The following is a 15249-nucleotide window of genomic DNA, read 5'->3' on the forward strand; positions in this document are numbered from 1 at the left end:
CTGAGGTAGAGCAGGTCATCCATCAATTGGAAAGTCAGCAGTTTGGTCCCCTCTAAGTCAGCATGTTGGGCAAGACACTGAACCCCAACACTCCTGAAGCATTGATTCAGTGTGTGAGTGTGTGTGAAAGAATAGTCTCCTGCAACTTCGATTCCTCCAGTGTGTATGGGTGAATGAGGATGTGATGTAAAAATGACTAAAAGTGTACTATACAAATACAGACCTTTTTTTTTTTTCAATGAACAACTCAAACAGGAACAATTCAGATATATAAACTAATGTTACAGGTGGTTTCTCCAAATTCAACACAAAATACCACTTTTAATGACTACTGCAGTCTCGAAATTACTCAACCCCTTCTTGATAAGCATCTTTTTTACTGAGTAGAGCACCCTGGTTATACATCACCTAATGCTATGCAAAGCCAGAAACCAGGTTCTGACAGTGTTCCTGAGGATCCACCGTGCCACCATCATACTTTGCCGGTGGTCTTTTCAGCATGTGCCTCATTCTTCCAGTCTGTGTTGAGCTATTTCAATTGTTCTTGTTTGAGTTGTTCATTGAGCACAGCTGGAAGTTTGTAAATTATGCCAATGCACTTAATTTGCAATGGGGGTTGAATAATTTTGAGGACAACTGTACAATGAATGTGCAATGTGAAAAGGGTCACTCATTGTGAAAAGTCCACTGGGAATTATTACGTGGCATTTCCTCAGATTTGCATTTTTCTGTGATGCAACTTATTGTTTTGGTTTGTTGGCCCCATACACTTTCAGTTTTGGGTCTGTGGACTGGTCGCCAGTCAATCACAGGGCCAACCAACAGAGACGGACAACCATTCACACCAGAGCCATAGGTGTGAGCTATTACATACCGTTTTATGGCTGCAGGCTGAGGTGATCTTCCCAAACTTTTTGTACCGACTGGTCATTTAGACACCAAAATATGTACAAATCAGGCTCAGGTTTAAAAAAAACCAAAAAAAACAGTTACTCTTCAAGCATTACCAGATTTGTGCTTTTGTATCCACCTGCTGAAGCAGCTTTGCACAGTACCAGGTGCACTCTTATATAAATGATATACCCTATTCAAAAACCTGGATGTGGAATGTTTAAATCAATGTACATGTTGATCCTTCAAGCATTAGCTACTGAATATACCTCTCTTCTCTTGTGCTGATTATGCATCTATAAATATAAACACCAAATCTTTGATTTTAAAATACTTTATTTCATAAACAATATCTAAATTCAACTTGGTCTGTCACATACACAGTAAGGATAGAAAATGCTTGAATTAGAATAAGAGAAAACAAGAATTGGGCATTCCTATCTGCTCCTTGAGTAGCGGCTAATGAAGTGAGCTCATCGTGTGAAGATGACGGTGAAGATCTAAAGAGTGGCCTGGTGGTTAGAAAACTGTGCTACACATGGAAGATGCAGGTTTGAGCGCTTGCCCTGCTGAAGCGTCTGTATGCAAGACACCGAATTCATTCAGCTGCAGGGATGATGATCTGAAGCTGAGCCTGACCTTTGACCTCTGACCTGTATAAGGAAGGGAACACCTTTCACAGTAGTAAACCAATATTCTAACAGCTTCTCATATATTATTTGCATCATTTGCTACAGTTGCTTTCATTTAAATCAGGGGGAAAGACAAGGGATGCTAGGAACCTTTCTCATCTTCTGCTTCACTCACCACTCATTCTGTCATGGCGTGGTTACATTGGAAAATAATACTTTGATTAAGTAAACCATCAGCTTGTCACGAGTAGACATAAATAAATCAATTTAAAAAGACAATATTTTGGTCCATGGTGTAAATCGAGCTAGAAAAGATTCACATTGTGTCCCCATCTTTAAACGGGGCTGGGTAGTTCTTTACATGTTGGAAGACCTTAACCTGCGTGGTTAGACTATCATAAATGATGTTTAATATATCTCCAAATATTGCGAATATTGTGCAAGATCAAAAACACTATTTGTGCAAAGAATGTGTGCTCTACTATAAAAGGTTTTGAAAGGTGTCAGTTTGTAGTTTGAGTTTTAGAAAAGTTTCCCACAATAGAACGACACTAGGACAACACTAAGGAGGCATTTGCTGTATAGAATAAATTTTGCTGTAGATCATAATTCAATTGGAAATGCCTTTCGTTAAAGAATACACCTAAATGCACACATCACAAAAGCCATTCACGAAATGTTAGAAAGAAAAACCCACAGGCCATGGACTACATGTGCTGTCCAGGGGCAAACATCAAGAAGCGGCTGCACTGCTTCCTGTTTTCTGTACAGTGTGATCCGTCCGTCCACTCGTCCACCTGTCCCTCGTGTCCCCCAACTCACCGGTGAAGCTTCGGATGGTGAGGCGTTGAGAGGGAATGACTGAGGGTCGGTGAGCTGTGCTGGGCTGGACAGTGCTTCACCATGCTGTGCCTGAGACAAACTGTGCAAACGCTACTGTGCTCTTCATTCTCTGGGCTACCGGCGCTACAGTAAGTACGGTGCTACTCCAGAGGAGGCTGAAGATGTATGTTTGTGTGTGTGTGTGTGTGTGTTGTACAAGCATTGACCAGGCAGTGATTAACTTGGGTCTTTCTATGACCAGCCAAACTGTAAACAGGAGTCTTTAGTTTTTATATACAGTTGAGCATAAGACATGTCCTTCCTTCTCAGAGGGACAAAGCAGAAAAGTAGCTTCGACCCCCATCCAGGTAATTGTTTGGCTTCACCGCATTAAAATGTTCTGTCTTCTTTACTTTTAAATTTCCTGTATTTCAATTCTAGACCGACAATGCCAGTCTGTGTATCCAGAGGTTTTTTTTTTTGTTTGTTTCTCTGTAGTTGCTGATATATCAGTTGTTATGAGGTAACCAAGGAGTAGATCATACTGAAACACAAGAAGGAGAAACAGGAGACAGAAAGTGAGCCAACTTTGATTGGACAGACAGGTAGAAGGTGACAAAATAAAAATTACATAACGATTCAAATCATCAAATGGCCTGTTTGAAGCATTCAGAGAAAAGCATTCCAGTATGTGTGTTCAAACATTTTAATTGATCCATAGTTAGTTTTCCTGCTGATTCATCTCAATACTGCTGCCTCAACTGCTTGCAGACTCAATAGTCTGTTTGTGTGCTTGAAAGAAAAAAGAAGTGGACTTATTTATTTTAGCTGCTGACAGCAACACTTTACGTGTGATGTCCCTTTGAAGCTTTTCTCTCATAATCTGCATTATTCAGAGTAATGCTGTGTTCATACAAACTGTTTTCTTAAGGATGAATTATGCTTTTCCATCAAGTTGCTCTGGTGTGTAACATTTGACAAATATCTGTTCCAAAATACCGGTGAAACAATGAATGTTGCAAAGCAACATGGGCACAGTAATGGTAGCTCCCTCATTCATTTCAATAAGACCACTTCATAAGCACAAAGGGTGTGTGATGCAAGCACACACTCCAGGTGTTACATGTACGCCATAATAACACTACACTACTGTGTAGCGTGTAGACGGAGGTTAGTAACAGGGCTGTCGTTAGCTGTGGTAGCTTTCCAGGGTTGTAAAATCCTCTCTGTCACACAGACACTGCCTTGGCTTGGCATCTGATCAGCCCTCAGACAAATACATCTACAACTTAAACTTACCTTCCTGAATAGTAATGCATGAAGCAACACTCCCCCTCTAACCATTGTCCTGCATTCATTCTTACAAGTGTTTTCGTTTTAGCATTTACCATTAACCATAGTGGCAACTTTTCACTTATGTGGTCTTGTGTTTCGTTCTTTTTTTGCTAAATATTACAGTATAACATCCTCACAGGGAAACAACATGGGGAAGGGAAGTGGCCTCAAGGTGCTCAGAATGCAGCTGCTTTTTTAAAAAACAGCTTTTTTTTTCAAACACTGAGTCAAAGCAAATACAGAGGTTAACTATAAACAGAAAAAAAAAAAAAATTGGAAGTGGAAGTGTAGTGTCTGTTGCAAGCCAGCTTGTCTCCATACAGAAAATGACAACCGTGGTCGTTTATCTATGGGGGTTAGAGCGACCACTGTGTATGTAGTTGACCTCTTGTGGCCGCAGTAATTACGAAGGAAGTCACGCTACAATAATCCTTCCTGGCATGTTTGCATTTTTTCATTCACTTTTGAAAAAACTGCAGCTGTGGGAACGTTGCACTGAACGTAAAAGAAAAAGCGAAAGCTGATGAGCATCATGTAATGCAATGAGCATGTACAAAACAAGCTGGAAAACAAAACAGCGCTGCAAAGTGACGGTCAGGTAAGTGACCAGTTTTTTTCCTTTCAGTAAGCCGGAGGTGGCAGAGATGAGCTTCGACCCCAGTGGGGTCAACAGGCTACATCAGACACACTGAGCTGTGACGTTGACCTGGAAGAAGAGAATAATAAAAGATTGCCTGGAACAACAGGAGCTAAAATCACAGATTGGGGATTCAACACTTGTCTCGCTGAGCTGTGACTTGACAGGAACAGATCAGCGCCTCGCTGACAGTAACCGATACTTCCAAACGTTTGCATTCATTTGTGAGGCCTCTCTGAGCTCCTAACACCTCTGTTAAGCTGTGCTGGTGAGAAGACTGCAAGCTCGCTCGGTTAACTCATACATGTCCAGAAAGCAAATATAATGCAGCGGGGGGAGGGGCGAGCAGGGGGGGAGTGAGGGTGTGTGAGGGAAGAGAGAGACAAATGAAGAGTGAAAGGTTGCTTCCTCCTCAGAGACTTGACCTCTGCCCATTAAAGCCTTTGAGTACTGGCTTCATCATTAGTAGATCGACTTGTAGCTCTTTAAATTACAGCTCCTTCACTTTCAGAGCCTAATTAGACATGAGCCAAACATAATGTATGCTAAAATATGACTTGTTATAGGAGATACAGCAGCAAAAAGGAAGACTGACACCTATGGCTGCTTGATTATGGAAAGAATGTGGTGCTTTTTAGTATTTTTGATTATATATCACATTATCTGGCTTTAAGGGACAGACATTCACATTTAAATTCTTACTTTTTAAATCAACGTTTTTAAAAATAATAAATAATAATTCCTTTTGAAATCCTTACACTTGGAATTGTATTATAGATGTGTCTACGTCTAATTAATGCGCAGCGGAGCAAAAGTGAGGTGAATTAGTGTCGAACACATGCTCTTCACGGCACCTTGTTACACAGGAACAATGCATGACAACGTGTTAACATCCAATTATTGTAGCTCTAATTACAGTGCAGTGCAGCATGTGCATGTGAGGTGAGACACACAGACGAGGACTTATCCCATTTCTGTTATGCATTTTCCTCTGTACATTATTCTGCATCCACTGCACAACATGAGGTCTGCGTTTCATTATCATTATTAGTTTTTACTTTTCACAGTGGCATCCACAACATACTGACTTTTGCTTCTCTTTTTGCTTAGTGCTGCTCTGGGTGCCTATTATTATTGCTCAGCTGCTATCTGTTCCTTCATATTGTTAGCCTGCTGGCTAACACTGACACATTTAGAGAAATTATGAATGTGTGTTGTCCTTTAAATAAATAATATATTATAATAATAATAATAATAATAATAGCCAAAGGGCGTCTTAAGTTTGCTAAGTTAAAAAAAATGTTTTTCTTTGCAGCCAACTCAGAAGTCTTTATTCTCACCAACCTCTAGATGCCAACAGTAGCACACAGTTAAGATCTAATCGAACACATCCACTTCACTGACACCTGTGATGTGAGTCAAAACAATGAATAAACACACTTTCTTATGCTTCACTGACAAATGCTTTTATGTTTCCCCGACCACATATTGGTCCACAGTACAGCAGCTTTGCCACTGAAGGACATAATCTTCATAACGGGTGGATTTTCTGGCAAGGTGGCTCATCCTCAATGCATAGTTATAATATTGGAAATATGCATGTTTACCTTTGTGTTAATCTTCATTTTATGTCATAGATTATGATATGGCCTTCTGCTGCCTGTGAAAAACATTAAGCGCTCTCCTTTAGTGGCAGATGTTGTTTATTTCATGTTCCACTAGCTTTCAACATCTGTCTAGTTAATGAGACATGGTTAACCTTGTGTGTGCATGTGTATGTATGTCTTTGTGTGGGCAAATAGAAAGGCCAGATGGCATGCCCGGGAACAACAAATACGATGAAGCATACAGCAGCATGCTAAGGACCAGTATTCTAGACCTCATGAGTAAAAACAAGCCGAGAAAAGACGGGAAAGCTGGACACACGTACATCTTGCAGGGAAAGTTTTTTGTTACTGAAGTGCATCACATTTCACACAGCGTCCCTTTGACAGGACTGAGAAGTTCAGGAGGAGAAAGAGAGGAAAAAAGGGAAGAGGTTGGGAGGTAAAGGTCAAAGGTCACATCATCAGAGACCATCTGAGTAAGTCAGGCAGGGCTTCATTATCAGAAAGTGTCTCCAGCGACAGGGGGGACAGAGCACAGAGCTCACCTGGGGCCAAGGTGTGTACAGTTTATGTATATATTACATATAGATTTACTGAAGGGGATAGAATGGATGTTTTTGAAGTGGGATTGTATGAGGTTGTTAGTGTTTTATCTGGCAGTCAGTGGTCCAATGCAGAGAAGAGAGCCAGGCAAAATGCACTGACGTGGATGGGAGCAGCAGACAAATAGATTTTAGCCAAAAAAAAGGTCAGGTTTAGACTACATTTAGAATATTTTCACCGCTTTACACGGCTGTCATCGCCTTTCTAACAGGCAACTGAAGCAGTTTTTCTTTCTCTGCTGTCGGGCTCCATTGACAAATTTGAAAGCAGAACACAGGAGTTGCCTAAATCAGTTTGCTTGTTTGTGTTACTGTGTGACTTTGGTGCCTTAAATGGCTCCTGTGGATCTGAACCAATGTGGTATTTCAATGGTCAACCCCCACGCTCTGAGAAGTAATACTACTGTCTGGCAGCTTTGAAGAGGGCAAAGAGAGAGAGATAATGGCTTCAGGTCTGGTGCGAGGTCCAGCGCTGATAAAACTTCATATACTGTATGCTTAAAGTGAAGATTGATTCGGTGGGTATTTTATGTTACCCTTCTGCCCCCACCCACAGTAGTGCATTGCTAGGGAGGAGGACTTCATAAGACCCCACTTCAAACAAAATTAAAAACTATCGCTTTTAATAACCAAATTGTGGTGAAACTATATGAGAAATCTGTTGTTTTGCCCAGGTGCCCTTGTGCCTCTGTCCTCCAGTGCCCAGCTGGACAAAATCAAGAGTTATAGAGCAATTCCAACAGATCATCTGCACCAGATAAGCTCCACTGAGCAACCAAAGAGTATTTTAAATCACCCGTCACCCAGGTGTGGATGAGAGCGCTCAGGTGGAGCTGCGTCTTAATCTGTGTGTCTGTGAGGACGTACACAGTGTCATCATGTGCATACATCAACATTACATACATTTTGTGCCTGTGTGTGTGTGTGAGTGGTACAATTATTGAGAGGGTGTGAAGGATCTTTAGGTCAAGGATGCAGGCGAGTGGTGCTGGAGTGTGTTTGGTTTTGGAGTGCAGTGAAAAAGAGGGGTTGGTGTCACAAGCCAAGATAACAGAAATAAGCCTCATGAAGCAGGTTTCAGACCACTTCACTTCCAATTCAGCCACCTCCATACATGTACTCTACTATACTATACCGTATATATCCCCTTTTAAAATTGGCTGTTTATACTGACCATGACGGTCACTTAGTCTACTTCCCATGTTAGTTGTTGAGTTTCAGCCATTACATGTCATTAGAATGACCCACTTAGGTCCATGCACACTGTTACTCTTAAAAGATTTTCTACCTAGTTTATCCACGTTTTCCTTCATTATCATCACTTAAACATAATTATGATTAATCACCAATATAATTGCTGAAGTCTAGTTATATGGGAAAACCTCTAGAACTGAATCCAGAGTGACAGCAGGAAGATGTCCCAGCTGCTTGTCCTGTCGTAACAGAACTTTCTAAGACAGATAAAATCACCTGTCACTGGTTAGCCAGGTTGCTATAACGGAAAGACAAAAAAGAGCATTCAGTTTTAATTTTGATGAGCTGGAGACATTAATTATGTCAGTGGAGAGGCAACCCCATCTTTAAGGGAAGTTTTCTTTTCAATTATCAGCCAAGGACAAATTTAAAGCATCGTTGTGGTTTGAGTGTCCTTTAAATCAGAATATTTTGATGTTCAGGCTGTTCCCCATCTTCATTGTCATCGCCCTACAGACCTAACAACAGTGGCACTTCCATTTTGCATTTAGGACAGCGTCTATGCCATTAGCTGGCACAGGACTTCATAATATCACATGGCTAAATGTTGTTAATAAATATGTTTCTATAATACGAAAAATCTTATGTCATCCTGCACTCAGATAAGATATGACTTCAGCATCTATATTGAGGCCTGATAAACACCAAATACGTGTAGTCAATTTGATTTGATGAGATTTGCTTGCAACCTGTGTGTCAGTGAGACCATGTTTCTCCCTCTCTATTCTGGGCTGATGAATTATAATGTATCAAAAATTCAAATGCTGCATGAAACCCATTTTTCAGTCTTATTATTGTTAAATTTTGTTCTATTAGTACAATAACAATATATTAGTATATTTGCTACATTAGTAGTCTCAGACTGATCAGTTTATTTGTGGAGGAGCCTCAGATGATAGATATACTAAAAGTACAATAAAAGTTAATGGTTTATTCACAGAAAGCTGGACATTTATTCTAAAGGTATGATAATTAAATGGCTTAACCCAATAAACCAGCAAATAGTGAAAAAAGCCTTTGTATAAACAAGCCAATATTATTATGTGTGATAAAAAAATCACACAATCATTTTTCATTTTGAATGTTACGTAAGAATTTCAAGAAATCCGTCCGCCTGAACTGGAGGGAATTGTAAGTGAATGGACCATCGCTCTGCTTTGTAGAGAAATACCTCGCTGCTGCTGCTGCTGCTGCGGCGGCTGCCAGCGGTCTCTAAAACAGCAGATTAGGCCAACATGAGCTACATCATTTCAGGGTGGAGTGAGATGGAGAAGCAAGGTGATGGAAGATCAAGATGAGTGCTCGGATTATAACCTCAGATTCTCAATGTCCACGGCATGCCTGCAATGCATGAGCCAGGATGTGCACAAACTAATAATACATTAAACAGTATAATGATAATAATAATACAATAATAATGACACAATTCTGATGAGGCACACACAGAACACATACACCTTCAATTACTGCTGACCATTTTGTCAAAGCCTTTACATTTTGTCAAAGCCCCTATTTGAAGTTTCAAAAACATCTGAAATGCAAAAAGGAAAATGATGTAAAGTGTTAAATGAACTAAAATATGCTAAAATCGAAAGTTTTCTGTTGATTGAAGGTGACTTCATCTACTGACTGATGTGGGCAGCGGTATGGAAATGGATGTGAGATAGGTATGAGCAGCAAACACTAGCTCTCTGTTTTTACCACTACACCATGCCAGGAGGGAGCTTATATATATATTCTCACTGTTTACAGCCTTTGTGATGCCTAACAAAGAATATTACTGCTCACTTTTTAAACCTGCCAACCTTGCTTGCTCCTGATATCTGTGGAATCTGTGCAATGTTTCCTGGTATCAGAAAACTCAGGAAGCAATATGTTATATTTCAATCCATTTAAAATTTGAATTACAAACATGGATTTACACAGGAATACAACTATGTAGATGCCTCTACTGTACATATATGCAGTGGTCACGTCTTTTTATTGTACATGATCATATCGGTATGATAGTAACTGTAGCTGTAGGAACAAGGTCCTTTTGCCAAAGGTATGAGGTGAAGTATCTTGCAAATTTTTTAGTACATTTTCTTTAAATAATTCACACATTTTGAATAATATAAGACTTAACAGGAACCAGCACCTCGTGCTCCTGGTATATATTGATTTTAGGATGTGATGTAGAAAAACTACTTTTATCAAAAGAAAACAACCACAAAGTTAAAAGAGAAAACCAGAAAATCTGTAACTTGTGTTATAGAATATGAACAACATCCACCACATTGCTCATGATGTTGCTTTTCTACCTGTGTGGCATTGCTGTGATAAACATATTAACATCACTATCGGTTGACTACCTACTGCCTAAAAAGACTTAATCAATAGCATATCATCTCTTTGCAAGGATGGGACCTCATAGCGTGCTAAATGTTTCAACACAGCACTATCACACGCATACAAGAACAACGCCATGTTAAAGTTGCAATCCTTTTTGGGTTTTAGGATCAAAAATCCTCTTCTGTGCTAATACTGACAAGTCTGGCTACTAAAAACCTCTTTATTTATCGTGGAGCCGAGTCATCAGAAACAGCAATTTGTAAGCAACATGGCTCCATAGTTTAAAGCTAAAATCCATATAGCCACATCAGTCCTTCATGGCACATTGATAGCAAACTTGGCCCTTGTAGAGCTCATCAAGAGAATTTATTACACACTGTGGTGGCCATACGGAAGACCGGTAAGGTCAAAATTTCTTAAGAATAACACTATTCTGACTCAGTTTACTAGCATGGCATAAAAGGTCGAAAAAAATATAAGGATTGTACCTTTAAGTGTTTCCATTGATAAGACCTATTAGAGGGATATATCCAGGTTCCACACACTGCAGCACCCACATGACACATGGAACAAGAATCCGGAGTGATTAATAACAGCATCAGTAGACATGGACAGGAACATTGTGCTCATTATTATCATGTAACACTTGAACATTTTAGCAAAAACATCATAAAATATTGCACAGCCAAGTTCAAAAATACCATTGATTACAGTATTACGTTCTTACGTATAAACACACAGAATAATCAAGATTTTAATCAATGCATGGCAGTTTTGTCCTTCTGCTGTCCACCTCAGCATTCTGGTGATGCTTGTCAATGAAGTAAAGAATCAAATTCTCTCAACATCACATGCATTAGCAGTAGTGGGCCTAACTGTAAACCTCGCTAACCTCACACATCTAGAGTATGTGAAAGAACTTGCATGTGATTGCTAGAGAAATGGTTACTTTATTCAATGATTTGCACTCACATTGCTTCTTCAGAGCTGGGGAAATCAAACCAAGTTAAATAATCATATGACAGCGATAGAGTTGGAATTCAAAAGTTATATAAAATTATACTGTTTTAAAAATAACTGCAGTTCTGCTTCATTTTTTTCTTATTTTGACTGTTGGATCCAGATTAATGTAATCTTTTTACATGCAATCCATTCATGTCCCTACAGCGCCTGCCCCGTGCTCACCAGTAGAGATAGTAGAAGAAGGAGAGGACAAAGAAGGACAGCTTGCACCAGGCCTCCTTCAGGCAGAACTTGAGCGTGTCGCCGTTCATCACAGACGCCGGATCGTAGAGCAGCTCCTTAGTATCCGTTGGGGAATGGAAGTACCTACCACAGAGGGCAAAGACCACATCGCGGGTAGTTGACCCGTTCCAGACCCAAGGGGGAGGGGGACAGAAGGAGGGAGGGTTGGATGATGGGAGGAAATGGGGATAGTATGGAAAAAGATGGCATGATGAGTTAGGAGACACCATCATGCAGCGGATGTGGGCGAAATAGTAGTTGAATATGTTTGTGGAAATTGACTATTTGCTAAACCCCTCCTCTGAACACTGGCTGCCTATAGTTACACTGACGTAACACGGCACAGCTGGTCTGTTTTCTGTTCCTGTCTGTTCAAACTGTAAGGAACAGATGAAGTTCATCTGCCCTGACGTTAGGGTTGAGCGATTGGACGAATATATCAGCAATCGATCATTTTTTAGAATGAACCTTAGCGTGAGGTCAATATCATGTGACGTGCATATTTATGTGGAAATATTATAGTATGCAAGCATTGGACACTACACTGGCATAAATATCCCACCCTATCATACAGTAGTGACGACAACAAAAGCAACAACATGAAGCTGAAGAGCAGACGAGGCGGCTCTGCTAGAGCAGCAATAATGCTTTCAGTGGAAGCAGAAGGTTTGACTTTGCTAGGTGTTATATATTTTTTAGATTAGTTCACCATCACAGATCAGGAAGGAGACGTGATGATTACGTACTGAGCAGCGTGTCCAAAAAGACACATACTACTGTCTGTTCTCAATCAAAGTATGTTAAACGATTACATATATGGGTTATGTAGTGCGTAGCATACAATTTTGGACACAGCATAAAATAAACCCTACATAGTGGTTTTTGGATTCTTTTTTGCAACAAGCTCTTTTATGATTGCATTTGCAGAAAATGGTGTGTTGGGAGTGGGGACTCCCCCTTTCTGTGCATGTTCTGCACACACACCTGCGAACATATTAGCAATTGCTAGCATGCTACCAAGCTTACGATCTTGCATAGTAACCTAGCATTATTATCTTCCACTGACTTCAACTGCCAAAGTGAAGGAGAAGAGTAATGTGTGTTGTGGAAATATTTGTTTTAAATAATAATTTTATTTCTTCTTACTATTATGCAAAACTTACATTAGTTTTGAGAAGTGAATGAGTAACCATGAGTCAGTGGATAAGGGCTTAGCAAAGGATGTCCTGATAAGGAGAGACTGGATTGACTTATCTTGTGGTGCAAAATGGTGAAGTTCCCAACAAGATAAACAAAGTATAATTAAATATTTGAATGGTATTTGAATGGATATTCAAATACATTTTCACCAAGGTCAGTAATGTGGTTCTAAAGGTACAAGTGCTGGAGTGTCTCCAAATCCAGTCAGCTCACTAAGTGACTGACAACTCCCCCTGCTGTGCATAACATTTTTGATTTTCTTTATTTTCAAAACAAATTTAGAATGATTTTTCAATGAACAATGTCCTCCCATTTTATATTACAAACATTTTAAACTGACCGATTTAAAAGCTGAGGCAAAAATCCAATCTACAATAGAGTATGCACATGTCTGGTTTTAGCCTAATCAATAATTGCAAACACAAACAGCTCTCTCTTAAAGCTGGTTAAAATGAAGTTGTGCAGCGTCACAAAACACAAAACCTGGCAGTGATTAATAGCAAAATGGGTTTGGGGAGTTGCAGGATGTTTCCTGGAGCTTTAATATTCCAATGAGACTTATTTCAGTGGGGCTGTTAAATTTATGAAATGGAAAATATGTCATACAGAAAATTAGTACTCAAGGAAAATCACCATGAGAAAACATGAAGAGGGAATTCCAACTGCTGCCTGTTGCTTTGAAAGAGGGCTGTTTGTGCTGACACACACTTGCCTCATTACTTTTTAAAGGGGGGTGGGGGGTGGGGGTGCTTTTAATGGACCCCAGAGCTGCTACAAATGTACGGGATTCTGTGAGAATGGATAATGGTACATAGTGTGCCAGTTGCATTAATACAGTTACTTTACTGCTGGTTAGTTTTCAGTTATTTAGTCCACAGAAACCGTCACATAGTCAAATTATTTTTTGCAAGTTATGATGGGCAGTGCAGTCCGACCAGGAAGCCATCATTATACTTATGGTCTGGTCGGTCATAACCCAAAGCTAACAGATGGTTTATGTACGTCCACACTGTATCCTAATTCATGTACACTGGTTGGTCACAACAGTGAAATGTTTATGAGCTAATTCACATTTCTGTTGGTCAACTGATGACTCGTGAATGTATGAAATCTTCAATAATGCACTTGAAAATGCATCTTGATATATTTCTGAGTATGACAGATGGTTTTGCAATGAAAATTGAAAGCTGAATAAAACTGCCATGCGTTTCTAACAAAAGACACATGCATGAATGACTGATGATGAGATAACCCAGGTTATTTGATAGTTAACAACCTACTACAGACAACTAGCTCTAATGTAATTAATAATAAAAACGAACACATTTCCTGAGCAGCAGTGTCAAACAAGAAGAAAAACAGTCATTCATCGAACAGTTCTTGCTTTAACAAAACACAAACACATACTCCCACATTCACACAGACTTTGAAAAGGATTCAGCTGGCAACCAAAGCATTTTAAGAAACTACACCACAACATGGTCAACCTCTCTTGGAATCTCCCTCTGCGCACCCACATTCACATATTGTAAGAGCTTTTAGTCTGGCAGAAACTTCTTTTTTTAATAAACAAGGAAATGTCCCCCACCAGTGAATTACATCATCCCAGACTTTATATAATTCTGGTTTCTCTGCTGAGGCCAGGCACATAGCGTGTCCGCATGTTGCCGTGTCACCCCCTGAGGGGCTTTAAACACAGGTAGTGACTGTTTCTTGTGTTTCATGTCTGAGGGTCACTGGGGATATCAGGACTGCACACCAAAGTCTGAACACTGATACAGGCCTTGCTAGGTCTTTACGTAAAGGAGAATTATCTGTACATATTTTGGTGTCTGACTAAAAAGGAACAAACAGTTTTGACACTGGTCAGGTAGATCACTTCAGGTGTACACTGCGAAACCGGCTGCTGTGGCTGCTGCAGAGACACAACCATTTAGCTCACAGCATGCAGAACGATGTTTAAAGGGTCAGTTCGGATCGAAACTAATGACACAAACAAAAGGAAAGACCCGAAGACGCCAATATAAGGTGTCACTTCGACACTTGGAATAACAATCTGAGCCTGTCAGCGGATAGTAGACATGTTTTGATTGGCACAGTCGCCCTGAAGGATTAGATTCCAGGGATTGCCGCCTGTTTCACGGCTGCTGGCTGAGGGGATCTACTGGACCCGTTCCAAAAGATGTTTTACTTATTACTCATCTAGACACCAAAACGTGTACTAATAGGCTCGCATTTATTCAAGGTTCTCTTAAAGCAACACTCACATGCTCGTATGTACATTGACACAGTTCTTGCTCGCTGTGATCATTCCTCTTGCACCTATCCCTTTCACTTCTAGCAGGACAACACTCTCCTGTGCCCTCCTGGGGAGGCACTTCACACTCTGCTTCATGCCTCTGCTTCTGGACAGTGAACAGACGTCGCTGCAAACAGTTTTTAGTGGAGCTACTTTTTAATAAACACACAGTCCCAATGAAAACTGTGACCCTCCCAGAGTAACCGGGACATTGTTTCATTTCTAAGACATTTATCAACGCTTCAAGCACCATAAGCAAGGCAGAAATGTATCGAAGAAAGCTTGGGCACTAAATACCAAAAATATCTGCATGCCTTTGCCTTAGGGCACTGCATAACTCCAAAGAGTTAGTAGTAGAGAAGAGTAGCAGTAGTTTCCCAGACTACACTTC

General features: G+C 40.2%; 1 protein-coding gene across 1 annotated transcript in view; it reads right to left on the reverse strand.

Moving 5' to 3' along the window:
* Positions 1–2861: 2861 nt before the first annotated feature.
* Positions 2862–15249, reverse strand: part of cnih3 (cornichon family AMPA receptor auxiliary protein 3) — a 69533-nt gene continuing 57145 nt past the window's right edge. The window contains exons 5-6 of the mRNA XM_070849444.1: positions 11300–11443; positions 2862–2889 (exon numbers count right to left, since the gene is read on the reverse strand). Coding sequence (XP_070705545.1) covers positions 2862–2889; positions 11300–11443 — 172 coding nt within the window. The remainder of the gene's footprint in view (positions 2890–11299; positions 11444–15249) is intronic.

Source organism: Pempheris klunzingeri, chromosome 18 (genome assembly GCF_042242105.1).
Source record: "Pempheris klunzingeri isolate RE-2024b chromosome 18, fPemKlu1.hap1, whole genome shotgun sequence".
In the NCBI taxonomy this organism is placed as follows: Eukaryota; Metazoa; Chordata; class Actinopteri; order Acropomatiformes; family Pempheridae; genus Pempheris; species Pempheris klunzingeri.